This window comes from Monodon monoceros, unplaced genomic scaffold (assembly GCF_005190385.1).
Source record: "Monodon monoceros isolate NGI ecotype Baffin Bay Population unplaced genomic scaffold, NGI_Narwhal_1 Super_Scaffold_7, whole genome shotgun sequence".
Taxonomy (NCBI): domain Eukaryota; kingdom Metazoa; phylum Chordata; class Mammalia; order Artiodactyla; family Monodontidae; genus Monodon; species Monodon monoceros.
Window position 1 is genome coordinate 101,528,279 of NW_021703784.1, and position 24,237 is coordinate 101,552,515.

General features: G+C 43.4%; 2 protein-coding genes across 4 annotated transcripts in view; one reads left to right on the forward strand and one right to left on the reverse strand.

The window, feature by feature from the left end:
* RBM4 (RNA binding motif protein 4) overlaps window positions 1-15,882 on the forward strand; it is a 27,958-nt gene extending 12,076 nt beyond the window's left edge. The window contains exon 2 of the mRNA XM_029207694.1: window positions 14,480-15,882. Within this exon, the coding sequence (XP_029063527.1) occupies window positions 14,480-14,748 (269 nt within the window). The 3' untranslated portion in view covers window positions 14,749-15,882. The remainder of the gene's footprint in view (window positions 1-14,479) is intronic.
* RBM4B (RNA binding motif protein 4B) lies at window positions 11,357-23,998 on the reverse strand. Of its 3 annotated transcripts, none has more exons than XM_029207687.1 (4): window positions 23,509-23,524; window positions 22,711-23,134; window positions 16,748-17,424; window positions 11,357-14,197 (listed from the first exon to the last, which is right to left on the reverse strand). In XM_029207687.1, the coding sequence occupies exons 2-3, from the start codon at window positions 23,120-23,122 to the stop codon at window positions 16,757-16,759; spliced, it is 1,080 nt and encodes a 359-aa protein (XP_029063520.1). In that variant the 5' UTR covers window positions 23,123-23,134; window positions 23,509-23,524; the 3' UTR covers window positions 11,357-14,197; window positions 16,748-16,756. The 3 variants fall into 3 exon arrangements, with proteins under 3 accessions (XP_029063520.1, XP_029063522.1, XP_029063521.1); XM_029207689.1 differs by lacking the exon at window positions 23,509-23,524 and adding an exon at window positions 23,803-23,998 and having other exon boundaries at window positions 13,596-14,197; XM_029207688.1 differs by lacking the exon at window positions 11,357-14,197 and adding an exon at window positions 14,955-15,102 and having other exon boundaries at window positions 23,509-23,525.
* Between the last annotated feature and the right edge of the window lie 239 nt (window positions 23,999-24,237).

The window sequence follows — 24,237 nt, forward strand, 5'->3', positions numbered from 1 at the left end:
GCTTGAGCTGGACTAGGACATTCTGATTTTATTTATAGACTTGAAATGGTTTGAAGAACAGACTTTCGTAGTAAATGATGAAAAGTTTTCCCTGGAGAGCCAGAGAAGCAGGGAACTAAGATGCCCAAAAAGGTTTCCTGTAGAATTTCAGCATGGCACATCTTGTAAAATTCAGGATGCCCAGCAAAGATAGGGAACCAGATTTTGAATATTTACCTCAATTTAAAAAATTATGGAATGAAATTAATGAGGTTATAGGATATATATATATATATTTCCCCCACATTTTTTAATATCAGAAATTTGAATGTATCTTAATATCCATAGTTTAATTGGCAGTGTTTTGATTTTAGTGGTACATAAAATAACGATGCATCTTAAAATCAATGATGACCTTAAAATCAGTGGCATTTGGATTAGATGAAATATAGTTACTTTGCATGAGTGCAAGTGTATCTGTAAGTTATATTCCTAGAGATGGAATGGCATTTTACATTTTGCTACATGTCAGATTGTTCTCAGCATTTATTCCAGTTTTTCAAATGTTTCTTTAAACCCTCATCAGTGCCTTTGTTCATCTTTCCCAACCCGATGGGTTAAATGGTATCTTATTATAGTTACACTTAGTGTCTATTTTTATAATGAATGAGGTTGATCATCTCTATATTTTTAAGAGCCATTTGCATTTTTTGTCTTTTCATATCCTTAGTCCTTACCTTTTTTTAAAAATTGGGTCTTCATGTTAACTAACTTGTGGAAGCAATGTATATGTTTAGGAAATTAGCTCTTTGTGGTAAGAGTTGCTAGTGTTTTTCCCCATTTGTCATTTTATTCATGATGTTTTTGCCATGTAAGAAAATAAAATGTATGGTAGTTGGAATTTCCAGCCTTTATTCTTAGGACTTCAGGATTTGCATCATATTTGGGATTTCTGCACTTGAAGTTCAACATAAGAAAATTCTTACTTTTTTCCTGATACTTTAATGGTTTCATTTTTTAACTAAAAATTTAATCTATTTGGAATTTATTTGATATAAAGTATGAGGTAGATACCTGACTTTGCTTTCTAGGTGGCCACTCAGCTGGGGACCAAATTGAAAGAAATCTCAATTTAATTGCAGTAGAACTAAAGGAATGAAAATAGTGTTAGAACATCATATTTCCTCTTCTGATTATAAGAAGCAAGAAATTTTAGCACTTTTCATGGAAGACTGGAATGAACGCGATACAGATGCGTCCTACCTACTCTAACAAAACCTGCTTATCCAGAGGGAACCACTGCCTTAGACCCTTTAAATCACAGTCTGTAGGGGTTGGCCTTGGGGGAAAAGTCAACCCTGGTTGTAAATCTGTGCCTAGAGTGCTCTGAATAATGTATTTAGGCTTTACTTTATAGAGTATAAATCGGATTTGTTGTGGTTTGGCATGCCTGTCCTCCAGGGATTCAATCTGTAGGAGTCAACCTACAGAACCTACCAAACAACCAATAGTGCTCCCCAATCCAATTGTGACAATGCCCAGGACTTCTCTAATAGTATTGAACCTACGGGGACCCAATGTGCCTCTATTTGTCAAGATGGATGAGAATGACATTTCTCTCCTCACCTATTCCTTCTCTGTCTTACACTGTTTCCATCTCTGGTGGACAGCATGCAGAACAATTGGGGTTAGATACATAAATTTTAATCCCTTTTGAAAATTTTTTTCTTTGTCAAGTTATCCCCCCTTGGCAATCCAAAACAAAGCTTATTTGAGGGTTGCTTTTTTTTTTTTAATATTTATTTATTTGGCTGCTCCAAATAAATTGTGGCACACGTGGGATCTTCATTGCAGCATGCAGGATCTTCTAGTTGTGGCAGGCAGGCTCTTAGTTGTGGCATGGATGCGGGATCTAGTTCCCTATCGAACCTGGCCCCCTGCATTGGGAGTGTGGAGTCTTAATCGCTGGACCACCAGGGGAGTCCTTTTTTTGAGGTTTTTAGAACCACCTCATATTTGGTGAAGGAGCTCTTCTACTTGATTGGCGATAAATCTGTTCCAGTTTCATATAGGTGCATTGCCATATTTGGCCTGTTCTTATGTTTGCTATTTTGGAGTTTACTTATGTCCCATGGCCTTTTTCTTGAATTAGGCTTTAAGGCTATAGGTAGCCTTTTACAATATGTAAGTTATCTGGCTGGAAGACATACCTTAGACTTATAAAATTATGGGCCATTATGTTGGCCTAAGTGGAGATCTTATCCCCCAGATGTCCTACTGGGTGGAAGACTTTACCCAACTGGTTTTCTGCAGTGGTTGTGTAGGTCAAGCTATAGCTTATTAGCAGATATCTTACTCTCTTGGTGCCCAAAGCCATGGGTTTTTTGTTTTTATTTTCCCCTCTTGGTGTCCTGTTCGGCTACATTCTTGTGCTGCAACAAGAACAGCCTTTAAAATTTTTTTTAACACCCACCTCCCTGCAGTTTCACTAAAGTATTTGACTGACTTGGAGTGTATAGACCAGCATTCTTACTGTTTGGTCCAATTTTTCATCAGAGATTAATTTCTTATGTAGTTACTATAACTTTGGATTTAGAAAGAGTCATGTTAGAACCATACTGATTTGCTTTACCAAAGTGAAGAATGAAATAATAAACAGTACCTGGGCATCCTCCAAAGTCAGTCATAAATTAACTTAGTCATTAAACAATTTCTTTAAACAAATTTCCTTTAGGTTTTGGTGTTGAATGTCTCTTTCTTTTTAATAAATTCATTTTATTTTTGGCTGTGTTGGGCCTTTGTTGCTGCGCATGGGCTTTCTCTAGTTGTGGAGCGCGGGGGCTACTCTTCGTTGCGGTGCGCGGGCTTCTCATTGAGGTGGCTTCTCTTGTTTCGGAGCACGGGCTCTAGGTGCGTGGGCTTCAGTAGTTGTGGCCTGTGGGCTCTAGAGCGCAGGCTCAGTAGTTGTGGCGCACGGGCTTGGTTGCTCCGCGGCATGTGGGATCTTCCTGGTCCAGGGCTCGAACCCGTGTCCCCTGCACTGACAGGCGGATTCTTAACCACTGCACCACCAGGGAAGCCCTTGAATGTCTTTTAAGATAGCAAATGGATAAGAAACCTGGTTGGCAGTGTTTTCCCCCTTCATCAAGGGGGAATGGGTAAATCATCTCAGTGGTGCACCATTCTTAAACACCAGTTGATATAGAAGTGTGTCTTGTTTTTTTGGTTTGGAGACAATCCTTCAAAAATGCCATCCTCTTAGTCTTTTGAAATTTATTTCTTATCTTCAACTCAGCCATCTTCTGTCATTCCAGATTGCTTTCTTTAATATTCTAATCCTTTTGATCCCATTGGAACTCCCAGCTCATTGATTTTACTTTTCATTGTCCCTCACCCTCTAATATTATCACCTCCTTATCCAACTTGAAAACCATAGCCAATCACTTTCATTCCTTTGCTACCCCATCATTTTTCTTGCAAGCCCAAAGCCTACCCAGTCCCCAGCTTTATCATACTTGGCAAAACCACAACCCAGATTAAATGCAGTTCATCTATTCATTTGTCTGACTGATGAGCCTGAAGGTTGCTGGAGAAAAACAATCTCAGTGACTGCTCTCACTTTAAATAAATTATTACAAACGTTATATCTTGTGTAGACCCGTAATTCTGTTAGGCAGATTAGAGAATAGGTCCTTGGTCCATTTGCCCTCCCATTCACTTCCTCTCCTCTCATGCTTATTTACCTAATGAATGATGTGTTTCGCACCTTGCAGAAGAAACTGAAGCAATCAGAAAAGAATTAACATTCTCAGCACACTTATTCACCTTCCAGCATCCCAATTAACTGTGCATTTATCTAAGGCTAGTTGCTCTACTTATGCATTAGGGCCCTTCTTCTTGTTCCTGTAGTTCTTTTCCTCTCATATCATCCATTTTTCCTTTTTATTAAATCAGTCTTGTTAGCATTACAGACATTCTGTCATTCCCATTTTACAAACGTCTTGACTCTGTTTCCCCTGCCAATTATCACTTTATTTCTTCCTTTTGTACAAAACTCAGAAGTACTTTATATGGTTTCTTTCTCTAATGATTGCTTTCTCTTAAACCCTCTTTAATCAGGCTTTTACCCCTGCCATTCCACAGGAATGTTGCTAGTGATTTCATGCTAAATCGTGAAATGATTTTTTTTAAACGTAAAAAAGGTCAGGGCTTATTTCTTGTTCATGCCACATGTCTATTATGGTTGACATGCTGGTGGTTTCTCCTCTTTGTTAGTCTTATCACCCAAACTAATGGAAGCTCCACCATCTGAAACTTCCATTCCAACCCAAGACAGACAGTGAACATAGTAAATAAGTAAACTGTGTGTTAGGAAATAAGAGCTTTGTATTAAAAAGGGTAGAGTTGCGTAAGGAGGACTGGGAGAGCTAGAGCAACGTATGTGGGTGTAGATTACTGAGAAACTGAGATTTAAATAGACTTGAATGAGGTGGAAGTTGGCCATACAGCCCTCTAGTATTCCAAGTAGAGAGAACAGCTTGAGCAAGGGCCTGGAGGTGGGATTGTAGCTGGCCAGTTCTCAAAGTAAGGAGGCCAGAGGCAAGAGTGGAGTGATGGGGGAGGGTGGGGTAGGTAGAAGAGGTCAGGTAGTTAAATGATCATCTGGGGCACTTCTGGTCTTTACTCTGAATAAAATAGTCTTGCATTGTTTTTACGCAGAGGAATATCATGATGTGATGCACTCTGGCTGAAAATGATGGTTATACCCACATTCAGTCCGTTAGGAAATCTTACTGGCTCTACTTCTTAGAATCTTCCTGTTAATACTCTAGTCAGAGCCACCAGCATTTCTCACCTGGATTTCCTAAATTCTTTGCTAATTAATGTCCCTGCTTCTACATTGTTTACAACCAGAGTGATCCTTTTAAAACGGAAATCAGATAACATCACAAAACGCTCAAACCCCCTCTCCCCCCAGGGGCTTTTCATTTCAGTCAGAGTAAGAGTCGGATGCCAAGGTCTGTAAAGCCCTACATGATCTGCCCCCTCCTCTTAGCTGACTTTGTCCTCCTCTCCTTTGCTCACTTGGCTTCAGCCATACTGTACGCCGGACTTTTTATACATCTTATTCAATGCCAGGGCCCTTCCTCCCTTAGTATTTGCACCAGCTAGTCCTCTAGATATTCCTTAAGGGCCTGGTTTTTTTGTTTTAAAAACAGATTTGGGTTTTCAAGATGGAAAGGAAGCTGATAAGTTTTCAGGACTGTTAACAATTAGGCTAGGGCCCCTCTATTATCACCAGTTTCCTTGGCTTTACCCACCATGTAGATTCCAGTCCCAGACTTTCTCCTCTATGCTCAAGCAAGCTGTATGTCTACGTACGAGGCCATAGAAGCTTGATACTGAATCTATACCCATGGTTTCCTCTAATTTGGATAACCCCCAATCTCTCCAAATAGTTATATGGAGTTTCTCTTTGGAGACAGTGGTCCTTGGTAAATGCTACCATTTGTCAAGAGGAAGGGATCAGATGAGGAGAGGAAAACTTGATTATATAAGAAGTGACAGTTGGGGAGGACCTCTTGCTGCTGCTGTTACCGACATTGGTTGAGTGTTTTCATGTACTAGAAACTGGACCTCTGCAGTTTTCACATGAAATCACCTCACCCCTTCCTTTCAATTCCCTAGGGCCTACAGTCCTAGAAAAATTGAACCAGAGAATTGAACCTTTTAATTCCCCATGCACACTACCTAAGGCAGATGGTAAGGCTGGTGTTCCCAGCGTTCTCCTGGGCCCTCTTCTCTCTACACTCTCTCTCTGTCTAGGTCAGTGGTTCTCAACCACTGGTGATTTCCCCTCTTCACTCTTCACCCTTTGCCTAGGACATTTGACAGTGTCTGAAGTCCTTTTTAACTGTCAAAGTTGGGAGGATGCTACTGGCATCTAATGGGTGAAGGCCAGGGATGCTGCTAAACAGCCTATGATGCACAGGATAGCCTCCTCTCCCACACAGAGAACTACCCAGCCCCAAATATCAGTAGTGCCAAGGTTGAAACCCTGTTCTAAGGGATTTCATTAGCCGCCCTGGCTTTGTGTACCATCTAAAGTTGTGCTGTCCAGTATAAGAGCCACAGGCACATATGGTGCTGGGAGTATATAATACCCATGGGATTTCGAAAGCTTCATATGAAAAAGAATGTAAAAATACTCATTTTTTAATGATCATATGTTGAAATAATATTTTGGATATATTAGGTGAAATACAATACATTATTAAAAATAATACAATTTCACCTGTTTCTTTTTACTTTTAAAAATGTCGCTATTAGTAGTTTTCAGTGATTGCCCATGTGGCTTTTGCAGTTCACTTTATATTTCTGTTGCATAATGCTGATCTAGATGCTGAAGACTCAAATTTACATCTCTTGTCCCAAATCTCTTCTCTGTGCTCAAAGTTCAGGGATCCAAAGACCTACTTGAGCATTCTCCTTGGTTGTCAACAGAATATCTCAAACTTGATGTGTGTGAAATGGAACTCCTGAGTCACCCCACTCCAAAATAATTTCTCCTCCAACCTTCCCTGTTTCTTTAAATGGTGTTACCGTCCATGTAGCCACTCCAGCCAGATTCCTGGTAGTCATCCTTGATTCTTCCCTCATTTCTTATCCCCCTTGTCTGTCCCTTAGCATATTTTATATCAAACGTTGTCACTTCTGTCCATGTCTTTGCCACACCACAGTGGAGACCATACAGTCCCACCAGGACTATTGCAGTGGCTTTCTGACCTCTCTTTTTCTCCTTCCTTTTTTTCCTCTGGTCATCTTTCAATTTAATCTCCATTCAGTAGCCGAGATGATGTTGTTAGATATAAATTAGATTGTCACTCCATAACTCCAGCTTCCTATTGTGTTTAAAATGCCAGTCCTTAGGCCTTGAAATATCTGGCCTCTACCCCGAACTCCAGTGTCATCGCAGGCCCCCCACCCGCCTTTCTCTAACCACACTGGCCCTCCTTTCAGATCCTATTCACCAAAAACTTTCTTGCCTCAGGACCTTCTTTCTACCTGGAAGGACTTTCCCCTTGACCACTTTAAGATTAATTTCTTACCTTCAGGTCTTAGCTTCAGGATCAAGCATCAGAGCGCCCTCCTTGACAGCCTCTAAGAGATGCCCCCTTATTCTTCCCTACCATTTTGCCCAGTTTTTGTATTTTGTGGTACTTATCTCAGTTTCTTTGCTTACTCATTTAGTGAATATTTTCCTCACAGAATTGTAAGGGGGACAGGAAACTACCCCAGTGCCTGGCAACAGTGCCTGACATGTAACAGGCTTTTAATAATAAATCTGTATATATGTAAGCTATCATTAGAATGATGTGCTCCTCCTGGGAACATACTACGCTCTGCCCTTGCCCTCATCCATTCATTGCCCTAGCAGTTACCAGTCATTCAAGAAACTGAGTGCCAGCATAGGACCAGACCCGGGGGTAGGACTGGAGGATTCCTGGATGGCCCTTGTTAGGGTTGGTGTTGTGCCCCATCCCGTAAGTCAGCAGTCAAGAAAGACAGAGGTGGCGGAACTGATAACCTAGGAGGGCCCTTCAGCTTTGAGATTTGGTGATCCCTAAGGGCAGAGCTTGAGTGGGTTTGTGTCTAGGTCCCACAGCTGGGAAAGAAAGGAGGGGGAGCTGGAATCTTTGAAGACTGAAGGGGGAGTGATGACAGCTCTCCTCCCTCTAGCTCCCTACATGGATAGGGTGGAACCCTCTCTTTTGCTTGCACACATCACAGTTCATCTGTGATAATAATGGCCAATTGAGTGCTTTGCATTTACTCCGAACAACTCTAAGAGGAAGTTTACGATGAGGAAACGGGCTCTGAAAGGTTAAATTGCATGTCTAAGACTACAGAAAGGGCTTGGATTTAAGTTCTGGCTTAATTTAAGTCCAGCTCCGGAGCCTGAATTTCAGCCATTAGTCTAGTGAGTGTCCTGAGACATGTGGCAGTGCGAGCTCCACTCCCAGTCGCACTCAGGGTTCTGACTTCCCTGCAGGGTCCGGACCTCCGAGCTTCCTCCAGCCAGACCTGCGCCAGCCCATCTTGAGCTTGGCTTACCTTGTCTGGTTCAGTGCAGTGTGGTTCCGGGTGCGGGGGGTGGGGGTGGGGGTGGGCGTGTGGCAGCAGTGGCATGGTCTCTGGAGTGTTGGCCACTTACTCAACTTAGGTGGTCTTGGCCCAAATACCTCTTTGTGTCCCTATGGAGAGGCGAGGTATGATTCACAAACACAGCCACTGAAGCGTACTGGCCATGCCCCAACGTGGAGGGAATATAATGGTACTTAGGGTGGGGGGTGCCTTTTCCCCAGCCACTCATTTTCCTAATTCTCATAGCCACTGTCCTGCCTCTGAGATAAGAGCCAAGGGTGGGCCAGGGCCACTATCACTGGAAGTCTAGTTCACCTTGCCAAATGCAGAGGCTTACCCTGCCCCCAAGTAGGGTAGATAGTGTCTAGCCTTAGGACTGCTGGGTGCCTTTGCCAACTGTTCGTCTCCATTTCAGTAGCTTCTTTCTTTGGCTTTCTGCTGTGGTGAATAGGCAGTAGGAATCGGGGGTCTTTTTTCCTCACCACTGTGTGTTTGTGGGGAGGGTGGCCAAATTATTTAATCTTTCTAAACTTCAGTTGCTTTAATTACCAGGGGAGCCAAAGGATGCTACCTCATTGGGTTCTTGTGGATTAGTAGAGATAATGGGTGTCATTAAATCTGTAGGGCTGTTGTGCGGTTTAAATTTGGCCTGGATCCTCAGAGGGCCTGCAAACCTAAGACACTGCTGACTGAAATCATCTTGCCAGACCTTTCCCTCTTCCTTTGTGGGTTCCTGGGACTGAACAGTCATTTCTTGCACTTCGGTTCTCCTTGGCAATAGAGCATAGCCCTGATCTTAAGAAAGCCTTGAGGTGGATTCCTCTGACAAAGCTGACAGCTCTTCCTAGGAATGTATTTTTATTTCCTCCTTTCTCCTCCCAGGTATGCCAGAGACACTTCATCTCAGGCCCAGATTTGTGAGCCAAATTCTGACAAGCCATGAGGCCAATCTTAGGCACGTTGCTTCCCTTTCCTGGGCTACCTTGCAGCCAGCAAACCCTTTCCTGCCCTGTGGACAAGCTCTGTGCAGTGCATTGAGTGCCCTGAGGGCGTCTTATCTCTCTGTGCCACACTGTCTAACTTCATCGTGTGGCCAGAGATTGGAGGAAAGGGGAGATTGGAGTCCGCCACAGGCCTAAGAGGCAGGGTTTGGGCTGCAGTGGTCTCAGCGTTTGCCAGGCTGGAGCGTTTGCCAGTCTGTCCTGCCAGTGATACGGGCTCCAAGTCCATCCATGTTGCTGCAAACGGTAGCTGTTTGTTTCCCCCCACCGCCCTAAGGAAGGTGTTGAGTAACAGCCAGGAGTTCAGAGACACCACCTGGGGGAATCTGGATGCTTTTCTCCCAGCTGCAGTGTTTGAGTCAGTCTGCGGTTTCTTTTGCCTTGTACCTGAAGTACCTCAGAGTGCTGCTGCTGTGGCTGGGCCTTGCTTGAGTGGTGCCCAGAACCCCACCTCCAATAGCTGACGGCTCAAGAAGAAATTCATGGAGATGGAAGGCCTCAGGTATTATTCTAGCTTTTTCTTTTCTCCAAACTGGGCCAGCGATGTCCTCTCGGCCTTCATCCCTCACAAACATTTCACCCTCTTTGTGGACTACTGATAAGTATTCTCATTTCAAAGGAGAGAAATATTAAAAAAAGAGTTTTAATCTTAAGGCACCAAGAATAAGCTATAGAGTTTTGGTAAGATTGCATAAATAATTGTCCTCTGAACTCTCACAATGCTTTTACATTTTTTCTTTTTTTATATATAAATTTATTTATTTTATTTTTGGCTGTGTTGGGTCTTCGTTGCTGCGCGTGGGTTTTCTCTAGTTGTGGCGAGCAGGGGCTACTCTTCGTTGCGGTGTGCGGGCTTCTCATTGCAGTGGCTTCTCGTTGCAGAGCACGGGCTCTAGGTGTGTGGGCTTCAGTAGTTGTGGCCTGTGGGCTCTGGAGCACAGGCTCAGTAGTTGTGGCGCACGGGCTTAGTTGCTCCGCGGCATGTGGGATCTTCCTGGTCCAGGGCTCGAACCTGTGTCCCCTGCATTGACAGGTGGATTCTTAACCACTGCACCACCAGGGAAGCCCTACATTTCTTATAGCAGTTACTGTTTTGGTCATACTTTCTCATCTCTTAAGATCTCTGAGATCTATCTCATCTCCCTCGCCCTTCAGCATTCAGTGGTGCCTAGTGTAAAACCCTTAGGTAGGGCCTGGCCCGCAACAGGTGCTCAGAAATGTTAGAGTGGGAGAGGCACAACCCACCCCTGTAAAGGCTTGATCAGTCAGCCTCAGGATTTAAACGCTGCCCCCTTGAATCACATTTCCTTATGAATGGTTGTTTTCCTGTCTTTGAGGTATTTTTTCTTCCTTTAAAACAAAACATCAACTCTATCGGCTTCATGATTAGGGGAGAGACCTCTGTTATATATCAGGCAAATCTCACTATTCACTTCTTTTAAACTTTTAAAAAGTATTTTAAAAATTGAATTCTTTAAATTCAGTAGTGCTTTACAATTTTCAAAAGTTTCACACGATTTCATATAATCCTATAACACTTCCCCCCCACGCCCACCCCTGTACTGCCCCTCTCCTTTCCCTCTCCCCACTGGTAACCACAAGTTGGTTTCTATCACTAAGTCGGCTTCCTTTTATTTTATTCACTAGTTGTATTTTTTAGATTCCACATGTAAGTGGTATCATACAGTATTTGTCTTATTTCACTTAGCATAATGCCCTCCAAGTCCATCCATGTTGCTGCAAATGGCAAAATTTCATTTTGTATGGCTGAGTGGAATTCTATTATATATATTTATATACCACATCTTCCTTTATCCATTCATCTGTTGATGGACGTTTAGGTTGTTTCCGTACCTTGGCAATTGTAAATAATGCTGCTATGAACATTGGAGTGTAATGCTATTCACTTTTGTTCTGTCCAATCACAATGATCTTTCAGGAAAAATGAATCTGATCCTGTTACCTTCAAACTTAAAACCCTTTAATAGCTTGCATTTAAGTCTTTATTTATTTATTTATTTATGGCTGTGTTGGATCTTCATTGCTGCGCGCGGGCTTTCTCTAGTTGCAGCAAGCGGGGGCTACTGTTCATTGCCGTGCACGGGCTTCTCACCGTGGTGGCCTCTCTTGTCAAGGAGCACGGGCTCTAGGCACGCGGGCTTCAGTAGTTGTGGCATACAGGCTCAGTTGTGGCTCGTGGGCTCTAGAGCGCAGGATCAGTAGTTGTGGCGCACGGGCTTAGTTGCTCCGCGGCATGTGGGATCTTCCCGGACCAGGGCTGGAACCCGTGTCCCCTGCACTGGCGGTGGATTCTTAACCACTGCGCCACCAGGGAAGTCCCCCAGTTAGTCTTAAAGATGAAATTCCTTAACACAGCCCACAAGTCTCTCGTGAACTGTGCTGGAACTTACCTCTTCAAATTTCTGCTACACAGATTTCTCCTGCCACAGAGCTCCCTTTCTGGTTCCTAATGGGCACCACACTCTTCCTTGATCAGGATCCTTCACATATGTTGTTTCAACCTGGAATAGCAACTGCCACCCCCCCACCTGTCCCCCAAAGTCAGTCACTATTTACATGTTTTCAAGGCACCCTGTACTTGTCCCTCTGTTGTGCTTATGACAGACGTGGTCAAAGTTTGCTTCTCAACTAGGAATCACATGTCTCATTCATCACCCAAATCTTGGCCCAGAAGCAATTCAATCACTGATGAATGAATTCCAGAGCTTTTAGTGTGAGAGGCCTAGTGGGACTCTAAAATGGTCTATAATGAGCAACTTGGTCTTGGTGAATAAAAGGAATTTTGTACCCACAACATGCAATTTCTAAACTGAGGTTTAGAAATAAACCTATTTGTTCCTATTCAACAGTCCTCTTACATTGGCTGAAAACTAACCCCTTTCCCAGTGTCATCTGTTTTGGGTAGAGTGAAAGGATTTTCTAAGGGAGAAATATTTTATATGATTCTTCAAGGCTTTTCTCCTCCTAAGAAACTTACAGTATTTTACCATTTATTATTTTCTAAATTAATTTATTTTTTTGGCCACACCACACAGCATTCGGGATCTTAGTTCCCCAACCAGGGATCAAACTCGTGCCCCCCTGCAGTGGAAGTGCGGAATCTTAACAGCTGTACCAGCGGAAGTCTCTACTTTACCATTTAAACTGTGCTGTGCAATACAGTAACCGCTAGCCACATGTGGCTAATTATAATTAAAATAAAAACTTCAGTTTCTCAGCTTCACTAGGCACATTTCAAGTACTTAACAGGCACATGTAGCTAGTAGCTACAAATTGGACAGCACAGATACAGAACACTTCCAACACTGCCAAAAGTTTTACTGGACAGTGACGTAAAACTGTTTTGCAGAATCCAATTTTTTTTCTAGCTTGTCCTGCCAGTGATATGGAAATCAAGATATGTTAAATTTCTATGTTAACTTAGCACAGAGGAGGACCAGAGATTTTGGAGAGGCTAGCAAAAGCTGTACATGCTGTATTTCTTTGCTCTGCCCGATGCCTTGCAGATCAATCACAAGGAAATCCCAGTATCTCTGCCTTCTTTTTTGTAAAACAAGGACAATCCCACCTCCTTGGGGAATACTGGAGCTAACATGGATATTGTATATACATCATCACTAGTTGGAGTGTGTGCATAGAGAGATTAACCTCTCCAGACTGTTGTATCCTACCCCCAAAAATCAAGGAAAAGTTTTGCTTCACCTATGTCAAAAGTATTTTAAGAAGTACAAAATATGTGGGGAAAGTGCTGTATAATTGTTAGATAAAGGTTCACAGAATTTATATCACCATGTGATACAGGATATAATAAAGCTTAAGTGGGGTTGAGTCCATCATTAAACTTGTTTTATGAGGATCTAAGCAATGATAAGAAAATAGCATGTCCATAAATCTTTAAAAAAAATTTCTAAAGGACACATTTTATTGCAGAATATTATCACTGCCAGTTATGAATACCCTACTTGCTTTTCTGCTCAAAATACCGTTTCTCCGTATCATCATAACTAACTATTGTATTCACTTTAGCCAAAGTCTAATCCTAGTTTAAACTGTGAATTTAAATGAACATGTACTATGAAGTCAAAGTGAGAATCTGACAGGTCCTTTGTTCTGGCTCAGCCTTTTCCTGATGCAGGGTTCTCTCTGTGGGGCTTATTTCTATCACTACTAACCTGGGTTTGCTGGCCTATAAAAGGGGAAAAGCAGCTCTGGTTATTTAGAGAGAAGCATCTGACTACCAGGTATAGCATATTTATCAATGTCTCAAGATGCTGGCTCACTTATCTCCACTTATTGCTGCAGCCATACTACTTATCTCACTAAATCCTTCCTTGTACATCTAAATTTCAGATATCTATTCTGTCACTGAAGTTTGTGGTTTGAGCACAACTGAAAAAGAACCAGAAGATATCGGTGGTAAATAACAGTCACACAAATACAAAAAGATACTTAAGTGTTAGAAACGTTTATTTGTCAAAATATTAAAAAAAAAAGGGGGGGGGAGAAGTGGAGTAAAACAAGGCTAAATTTCAGCTAATGCTGTACCATGATCACAGGTCAGACATAAAAAAACAAAACAAACAAAACAACAACAACCAAAACCCCAATGGTCCTAGCAGTTTCAGAAGATTAGCTTCAATGTTAGAGTCCAGAGCTAACAGAGAAGAGTAAAAGGCTGCTTGCCACTACATGGTCATTTTAAAGGGAAAGGAGATGTTGCAGGTAGACAGGGAGAAGGGTTCAACTCCTAAGGAAAGCAAGATAAGAGGGATTCCACTGTACAGGAAAAAGGGGATGCCAGCATAATCCTTACCTAGGGCTGCTCAGAGGCTGAGAACATAAGGAATAGAGTGAAAGGCTACAGAGACTAGTATCAGGAGGAAAGAAAAGTCAACTTAGAAGAATTAAATTAAGAAAGAAAACATAGTTGGTCACAAACTCCTTTGTTTACTGAAACATGAAGCAATGGAAACATCCCGGCAAAGGGGACCGCGCGGAGCAAGTTCTCATATATGACCGCAGCCCGAGGGTTCAGTCCGCAATTATCCTACCTGAAAGAGAGCACAACACAAGAGGCTTACACAATGCCTGGAGAGCAGCTTGGCTCCGAGTACAAGGGCCCCGGTCCCGTCCTGTATTCCAGGGGGAAAGAAAAGAACAGAACAAAACAAAACCAAGTCAGACCGGATCAAACTTACAACTCATATAATTACCTAGGAGTCTTCTATGGCTATATATAGGAATTTACTTTTAGCTATATATAGAACAAGAAGCAGTCTATCTGGAAGACTGCTGTGTTGGTGATAAACATATCTTTCTCACCAATCTTTTAGGCAAGACTACTTCTGTGATACAAGGCTACTGTCGCTGCAACAAAGGGCATACAGATATTATCAAGAACCATAATTTATCCAGAACAATCAGAAGATGCCAAGGTCTCAAATATGGCCAACTGCAGTCTTCTAAATTTGTCTCATTTTTAATCTTTCATAGTGAACAAATTTTCAGAAATGGGTATCACAATCACAAAGGGTATCAAGGAGTGGTTCATTCATCCTCCAGCACATCTGCATATCATACTGTCACAGATTTAGAGCCATAATTCCAGTAGTTCCTTTAATTGACCAAATCTCCCTTACCAAATCAAAAGAAGAAATCCTAAATTCTCTAATTCTTCCACTGATGATGGGAACTCCAGACACCAATGGCTGGGGGAAAAAAAAAGTTAACTCACACCAAGTTCCTCTACTTATTACAGACAAAGGGCCAAATCTTGGTCTTGATCTGTGCCAATCGACTTCAAAAGTTGTGACGTTCTTGAATCAGTTCTGCTAGGGTGAGACCCGAATTTGGATCCCCAACAGTTCTGGAGTATTTCATCCTGGCAGCCTCATTAACATCAGGCTCCTGGGACTGCAACCAACTCAAGGTTATTCAGTCCATTTGAGGTTCACACCTGGAAGGTAAGTTTCTTTAAAAGTCATCACTAAAAAGAGGTTAGTTGAACAACCACTGCTCGCAGTCAAAAACCACTTAAAAAATACCTTAGCAATACCCTTTAAAGACCACAATATACACTAATTTAATATTTAACTTTGGAACATATCTGAGAGAAATATAAGTTATCCGATAGAAGATACCACCTTACTTTAGAGGCATATCCTACTTCATGGCATATCCAGCAGCAATAAAAGTAAAAATTAATGGCAAACTACACTAGTTGTAAGATTGTCCTCTTCATGCACATGAACACACACTACACAGCGGTCTCAGGGGATCCGTCTTGTCATGGTCATATAGGACATAACTTATCACAGGTTCACATCATATTTGCTTCCCACTACATAAAAGGGCAAATTCCTGTCACTTGGTTTTCTTCTACACATATACCAAAAGGGTACTCAGGAACCCTGAAAACTCAGTGGTAACTCAGTTTAACTTTGCTACGAGGCCTCCAGTTCTACTGATGGTCAATTTCAAGGTACAAGGAAAACTATGAGAATAGAAAGTTATAATGCAATTTCCACTCAGATGAAGAGATTTATCAATCTCTAGATACTCCTAGTTATTCTTGACATTCAAACATCTTTGCTATACATTTTCTGAAGTAGGAAAAATTGCAAGGTTACCACCAATGGGACTTACACACATCAGAAAATTACCTGTTTTATCTAGCTCCTTAAATGTTCCTCTCAAACAAACAAAAAAAAAAAAACAAAATTTGCTGGAAGAAATGGTAAGTGTCAGGCTCTAAATGACAGCATCATAAGCCATGCAGAAATACGGCTTAAGTGCCCACACAGAACACGATGCTCTGGATTACTAACAAGGAAGGGACTCCATGGGACTATGGCATCAAAACGTTCTGCTTTCAAGCAAGTATCCTGGAACTAAACACCTAGAATTTAGAGGATTTTATTTGGCTTATAGATATGTTAGAAGAGTTTCCTCTGATAAAGGCTCATGACCGAAGTAGTAGTTTTATTAGCAAATTGGATGTCTGAAGTTACAGCTTAAATTCTCACTGGTGACATTCATTATTAACTCCTGAACCTGTACTCTTCGGCGTACACTACAGTGACTTTTGTGGTGGAAAGAGAAAGTGGTTTTGGACTCAGGCACGCCTGAGTTTGAATTCTGGCTCTACCTCTCAATTACCAGGTGACTTTAGGCAAAGGACTTAACCCGTCTGAGCCTTAGTTCCCTCCTCCATAAAAGAAAATATCTTAAAGGCCAGCTGTATAATTAAATGATATAATGTACAAAGAGGGCACTCAACAAGTGTTAGTTCTCTTAACTATGTCTCTGTAACCCAGATCTGCTTACACTTGATTAAAGAAAAATATTCTCACTAACAAACTGAGTTGCTGTTGTTCTCTCAGAAGGAACAAGTTGGTTGGTTGGAGTTGTAAACTAAAACCTCGACAGGCCAAATGAACCCCTGGCCTAAGTTAGAGAAATACTTAAGACTAACATGCAATTTATACCTTTTGGATACTGTCCTGACAGCAAACGGATGGCTTTAGCCTCCTCTATGTGGCACAGGTCTCCCTCCTGGGGAACTAAATGGAATCTCTTAACCACACCCACCCCACTCTCACCTCCAGTTTTTAAAAGGCTGAGTACCGTGCTCGGTCCACATACTGCTCCCGCTCATACCGGGCCATGTCATACAGAGAATTCCGTGCAGCTGCTGAAGCCTGAGACAGCTCACTCTCTGGCCCATAACCGTAGCCCTCTCCAACTGTGGGGAGCACAGCTGCAGCACGACGCAGGGGGCTCCTGTCCCTTCCATAATAGGAGGAAGTGGTGGCAGCGGCAGCAGCCATAGCAGCTGAGGTGGCAGCAGCGCCTGAGTTTGGCAACAGGTGTCTGTCGTAGGGATCAACAGAAGTGGAGTTGAGGTGACTGGTCACAGCTGTGCTCTGGACTTGAGGCAGATGGGACATGGTCTGCTCTGCGTAGTTGTACGCGGAAGCTGCTGCTGCTGCTGCCACTGCCTCGTAAGAACGGACTCGGTAACGCTTATAGTAGTCGAGCGCTCCATACGCATCGTTGTAATACATGGATTCCCCGTAGCCCATGGCGTAAGGTGTGCGCACTGCTCCGTACTGTTCGTTATACTGCTCGGTAAAGTCCGCCACACGACCCGTACGATCTACTGGACACTCTTTGGACCAGTGCCCCTCTTTCCCACACCGATAGCAGCCACTCTGGTCTCCCATCCCAGGGGCAGTCCGAAGCCGGCTGGTAGACAACTGCACGTGCATTCGTTTGCCTTGAGGAAATAGACATAAGAAGATTTATTATAACTCATTGACATTCTTTATCCTCCCCAAAATGAAAGTGAACTAGTTGGCAAAAGACACGCAAACATACGCACACTCCTGCAACCCTATTTCAGCAATCCCCTCCAAAAGTAGTTGAAGTTTTAACAGACGAGAGCTAGAAAATTTAAGTTCTCAGAAACCAGTCAATACTCTCTACTTACACCAGTAGATCGGGATTCCCTCCTACTTCCGTCTCCACAACTTTCTTCTCCAACACAGAAATTGAGAAAGTTTCCACTTTTCACTACTAAGACCATTATTAATTCTAACCATTCAAAACCTGACAGTTTTTCCAAATCAAATATCCAACAAAACCTCAGTTATGCCAGAGGAAAGCATCCTACCTCTCAACGATTTACTCAGGGCCACATAAGGCCTGAGCATTTACTGTAGCTTAAAAACCACAGCAGGGCTTCCCTGGTGGCACAGTGGTTGAGAGTCCGCCTGCCGATGCAGGGGACAGGGGTTCGTGCCCCGGTCCGGGAAGGTCCCACATGCCGCGGAGCATTTGGGCCCGTGAGCCACGGCCGCTGAGCCTGCGCGTCCGGAGACTGTGCTCCGCAACGAGAGAGGCCACAACAGTGAGAGGCCCGCGTACCGCAAAAACAATACAAACAAACAAACAAACAGCAATATGCTGTGCATCTTGTTTCCTCCAGCCATTTCTGCAGGTGTCACCAGAAGGCTATGTGGGGTACACAAACCACAGCTGGCTCACCATCTGCTTCAACTCTAGCACCTCTAAGAGTTTGTTGTAAGACCCTCCACATTTCAAGCCCACCCCCACTTTTTTCAGCAAGGGTGAACCCATGCCTACTGTGGAAAAGAAAACTACTTGACCTAGGCCTGTCAACAGCTAGAATTAGATCTTGAAGCAGTACTGGTTTCTTAGGGAGAGTGTGCTTCCATGTAATGGAATGATCGGCATTTCATCCTACTACGTAGTTTACAATTCTTTATAGGGGATTATCTACTTGTTAGAAAAATGCAGCATTTGCCTAAAGGCTTCTGGGCACCCACACAAACAAGCCACATCCATACTTCCAGAAAATGACCAGAACAAGGAACAGCTAAGAGAAGAAACAATCTTTGCCCTGGCCATGTGTACCATCAAGCCCAGGGACCCTTACTAATGAAAGCATCCAAGGTCTTTAAAAGCAGTTTGAGAAAGGCATATTCTTGGCAGCATTTAGTGCCAAACTGCCTAAGACTTTGGAGATCAAGTCAATGCTTTACAAATTGTAGCCAAAAGGCAGCCAGTACAGACGTAGAGAACATCACTCTAAAGGGCGGCTCAGAACAAATCCCCCCTCCACGATCAGTAAGTTGCTCTCTCTTTAACAGACCTTGTTCTGGATGCAGCTATGCGATAGGAGGCCTCGTGCTCCACCATCCTGTTGGAAACAGCCCGATTCAGGACGGCAGCCAGAACAGCGCCATGCACTGACCCTGAGAGGGGAGCGGGTTAGTGCAGTAATATCACTTTAGTCAAACTCACTTCTGCCCAATGTCCAACATTCCTACCACCCCAGTTTCTAGCAGTTGCCGCCTCAAACTTAAAACCCTTTCTTTAGTAGAAACAAAGGTGCTCAGGTTTTTACTTCCAGCTGCTAGTAGAGAGGCAGCATCCACCATCAACAGATACCGTCAACAGATACCAAATGGCAATAATTCTCTGAAAGCAGCAGTTAGCCATCCCAGTATTTTCAGAGATTTAGATACTCCCATTCTTAGAAGTTATTATGGGCCAAATGCTAACTGTGCTTAGAACAGAAACACACGGATTTTTGCCCCAATTTATATCCCAAATGTAGAATTCCCTATAATTTAGACTGGAGGATTACAAGTTAACTTGGCTTTCAAACATGCACGGTGACATTAATCTGTGTGAAAGACACAAACTGTGCTCCAATTCTGAAGTCAGTGTAACAATGCCAATCTAAAAAACAGCCAATCCAGAGAACTAGAGGTACACTTTTAAGGAAAATATTTAACTTGCTCCTTTATAGATTATGGGTCCATTTTTTTTGAGAAATAAAACCCAGTTTTTTTTGCCCCCACTATGATGTTTCTATTAATACATCCAGTCTTCACCACTGATTTAGAGCGGAACTCAGAAGTTTATAAACATCTGTGGCAAAATCTACCTCTGTAGTAGCTGTGAAAAGGATTCAGGTAAAAAAAGTTTTTACCTAGAACTAAAAGATCTGCAACAGAAGTGACAGGGTTTTTTTTCACATAATCTTTCCAGAGGTTGTAACTAGGCTTTTAATTTAAATCCCCTAAGGCAGCGGTTCCCAACCTTTTTGGCACCAGGGAGGGACCTTTTTTGTGGAAGACAGTTTTTCCAAAGACCAGGGTGATGGGGGGGAGGGGTTTGGATGATTCAAGCGCATTGCATTTATTGTGCACTTTATTTCTGTTATTATTACATCAGCTCCACCTCCGATCATCAGGCATTAGAGCCCGGGGTGGGGGGGGGCCCTGCCCTAAAGTTCTTATAATTGAAATATACTGTGCTTCTCTATTCCCTTAAGGATCCAGGGCAAAGAAAATTGAAAGAAGATTAAATTCTACCACTCTACTACACTTTGGCTTTGGAGAGGCCAAAAGCTTAAAGATTTTCTGAGATCTCCAAAACATTACTGAGATGTGTTGCCAACATTTCCCAGAAAACCGGCCCCCGCAAAAGTGTTTTGTTTTGAAACAAAGAGGAGGGCAACTTGGGGTCCTCATTGCTGAGCTCCTATCAAGGGATATAGCTGATATACAACTGTACTCCAGTTTAATGCTTGTTTATATATTGGGGGAAAAACGAAACATCTGAACTCTTACATATCATTCCCAATTCAACTGCCTGAGTTTTTACTTGGGAATAGCTTCTTTAGGGTCTTCCAATGCAAACTTGTTTGCTAACTCAATAGTGGTTCAGTTCACTGCTGCCGGTGGAGAGGAAACATCCTGAAAGACCCAGGTAAACTCAGATTCTGCTGCTTTCTTTCAGAAGTCATACAATGAGGAAGCCTATGGCAGCCATTAACACATAAAGGTTCAAAAGATGCCCAAAGTGGCACTCTTAAGAGGCCCCCTTCATTAGGAGATGACTGAAAAGGCTTTATGGAAAAATGTGACAAATTGGTATTTAGATTGTATTTTCTGTAAAACTGCAACTTATTATCCAATGCTAAACTTTCTCTTGTCATCTGGAAAAAAAACAGAGCTGGTTATAAAAATGTCTGTACGTACGTACCGTACGCCGTTGAGTGCTTTTTCCAGGGGCCCAGGCTAAGAACATGAAAAACCAAATAAAGGATCCTTTTCTTCCAATAAAGACATTAAAAAAAAAAAATCTCATGGATCATCGTGTTACTCAGATATCTGCTTCCTGAAGTAATTAAACTCACTATATTAAAACAAACATTCCTTTCAAGCCTGCTCCCCCCAGTTAACCGATTTCCATATACTTATTTTGGCCCCTACCCTTTTATTCAATTGCATATTAAATAGGCAAGAACATGCAGTATTATACTAGAATACCTCTGCACTTTGTACCTGAGTTTAATTGCACTTTTTACATTTTGCTTGTTACTTGTCAAGAGAGAACCCCCATTTCCCCAACACTGTCCATTCACGATCCCCTCCCTCATCAAATGAAAATAATTAAGAATATTTTTAAAGCTGTCTGAAGTGCAACAGCTAATAATGAAAGCCAACTATTACATTTTAAGTAAGTTTCTAACCTTAACAGAAACACTCATTGTTGCAAACACCACTCACCTTTCATCATACAGTGCTTTTACTGTTAAAACACTTTCACATCTTATTACCTCATTCTAGCCTCACTACCATCCTGTGAAGGAGGTACGGCAGGGATCATTAATTCTATTTTATAAGTGGGGAGAATGAAGCGTTGAGAGGTTAAAACACTTGTCCAAAGTCATACGACAAGTTAACGGTAGAAAGTATCTACAACTTTTGCCCTGTGCTTTAAAGAGTAGCTAAAGGCCAAGACAACACTGGCTGAGGCCAGAGATATCTGACGCACCATTTGTAATCTACTATTTGCAAACTTTCTTACCCTTTTCTGGTCAATTTTTCCTCTTCTCCATTTCTTTTCTGTTTTCTAGGTTTAGTAGAGGACCCTTAAGTACTTCTTAACAACCCTTTTAGTGGCACTCAGAGAAAAAATGGTCTTAATTTATGAACCTGAAAAGCGGCTATAAACGTGCGGTCCAAGATGATAGGGTCAACAAAAAACTTGAAGAACAGTGCTGTACAACAGAACTTTCTGTGACGTTGGAAACGTTCCATACCTGCACTAACACACTAACCACTAGCCTCATATGACTTCTGAGTACTTGAAATGTGTGCAGCACAACTGAGAAACTGAATTTTAAAATTTATTTAATTTCAATTTAATAGCCACATGTGGCTAGTGGCCACCATATTAGCACAGTCCTAGAGTCTTCAGTCAACCTCTTGTGGTATTAATGACACCATATGTATGTTTATTAATGACATAAGTAATTCGATACAACACCCTTACTGGAATCTCCTCAGAAGCAGGACCATCATTCCCATTCAACCTACCTAATATTTTTAGAAATTTCCTTTTTTCCCCTTAGGGTTAAATAGTAGTAGGTGGAGCAGAATAGTCCAAGGCATGGCTTTTGGCTCTGCTTGTATAATTCAGACCGAACAAACCTGAGTATTCAAAAGATACTCCCCCAAATCCAGATTCACCACCCAGATTTATAATATAGGGATTCTTCGAGATGTCTTCACTGTTCTTTCCCACCACAGCCCCATCACCCAAGGCAGTGAAGAGTATAAACCCTAAGCACTGAAACTCTCAAAAGGCTTCCTTGTCATAACAGAAAAAGCAGGTAACCCACAGACCTTTATCCTCCCTTCTCCCATGAGATACTCATTTGCCCAGGCAGATTAAACTTCCAACAGCACCCAAATGAATGATGGCCTGCAGGATAAAGTAACCCACCGTTTGCAATTCTACAAAGTTGCTGAGGAACATCTCGGCAAATCTGGAAAGGAGAAGTGTTTGCTTCTCCAAGAGTAAGCTGTGCTTAAGCGTGGTAAACACACAATCTTTCAATCATTTCCGGCTAAAACGGAATGGAAGACACCACCCTGCCAGCCCCACAGTCCTGTGTTCTTGCCTCTGTCTAGAGCTAGACCCCACTCAGTTTTGCCACCCAGGCCCCAGAGCAGTTCACCTTGAAACTCTGTGTTGTCAAGGCCCCTGATGGCCTCCACTGCATCCTCTGCCCGCTCCATGTGTACAAAGGCATAATCTTTCACGATGTCACATTCGATGACCGGACCATACTCCTCAAACTTGGCCCGAAGCTCTTGGTTGGTACAAGTAGGACTGATGTTGCCTACATGCAACTTGGTTGAAGCTTTGCTCTTATTCTTGCTGGCTTCCACGTTGATGTTCACCCCGTGCAGCTTGTAGTGGTGCAGGTTGCGTATGGCATCCTCGGCCGCTGTCTTGTCCTCTATGTGCACAAAGCCGTAGTTCTTAATGATGTCACACTCCAGCACCTTCCCATACTGCTCGAAGAGTGAGCGGATCTCCTGCTCTGTGGCCTCCCGGGGCAGGTTTCCAATGAACAGCTTCACCATCCTGACAAGAGCCTGGAAAAGAAGAAAGGAGATTTCCAAAAGTCAGGGGTGGAGGGAAAAATTTCAGTGCATTGCATTTTGGATTAATCCTCCAAAGTTCTTGGCACCATCTAGATCCTCGCAGAGACGTTCATTATGTTTTCAACAGCGGGAGGAAAGGTTTACTCTTAAGGAGTAGTGTGAGTTGTGTGTGACACGCGAACAGGTCGAGTGTCAGCAGGCAGTGCACAGCCCATCATCTCCGTTAAATGAGGCGCATTTTAGGTAACAGGGTTAGCTGAAAATACTCTCTTTGGGGGGCAGGTAAGAGAAGAGTCCAAGCAGGGGGCAAGAGGCATATATCTTACTGTCCCTGGTAACAAGGTTTTGGAGGGAAATCTGTGTACCTCTCTTCCGTGCCGCATCACCTTTCAAGATACTCTAAGAATTAAAAGGCCCCCTTTGCCCCAACCTGGGACACCCACGCCCCAGCGGCCCAACTCCAGTTCCTTCGCCCCAACAAAGACTCGACCCGACCTCTGCCCCGCCCCCTCCGGAAACCCGGCCCCGCCTCCTCCCGGTGTCTTCCCCGGACCTCCCGCAGCAAGAGGAGCAACCCTAACCCTGGGCCAACCCCGTCAGCCAGGGGCCGGCCCGGCCCTTTCTCAGGCTCCCCACACACCCACAAGAACCCCTCGCACCTCCGGGTGGCGGCGACGGCGGCGGCGGCTCCCGCGTCAGAGAGAACCCTACAAAATGGCGACGGCCGCTCAAGCCTCAGCGTGACCGGGCCCTTTCTCGCGCGCCAGCTCACGCACGCGCGAGTGCGCGCTGCCCCGCCTCACCCTCGCGGGAGCCGGACGACCAATCCCGCGGCCGCATACAAATGGCTGCCCTGGGCTCTGCTCCCAGTCGCCCCAATACGGGGGCGGGGCCAGCTGGTGACGGTACTGCGGGAGGAGGTCAGCCCGCCCCCTGGCCTGACTAGCCAATCACCACCTTGGAAGGTGGGCGGTCGTCGCTCAAGCGTCAGAAGGTTTCTGGACGCAACCACTGACTTGGTGAAATCAGAAGCCCGGGAGAATCACTAAGCATCACAATGGATCGTGCTGTTGGGCCATGTGGGGGAGCGGGGG

What these genes read in the sequence shown, in the direction of transcription:
- RBM4B (XM_029207687.1), bottom strand. Translation starts at nt 23,122, where the DNA reads ATGGTGAAGCTGTTCATTGGAAACCTGCCCCGGGAGGCCACAGAGCAG. An exon ending in TGACAACACAGAGTTTCAAG is followed by an intron (nt 17,425 to 22,710) that starts GTGAACTGCTCT and finishes TATTTCCTCAAG; the next exon opens with GCAAACGAATGCACGTGCAG.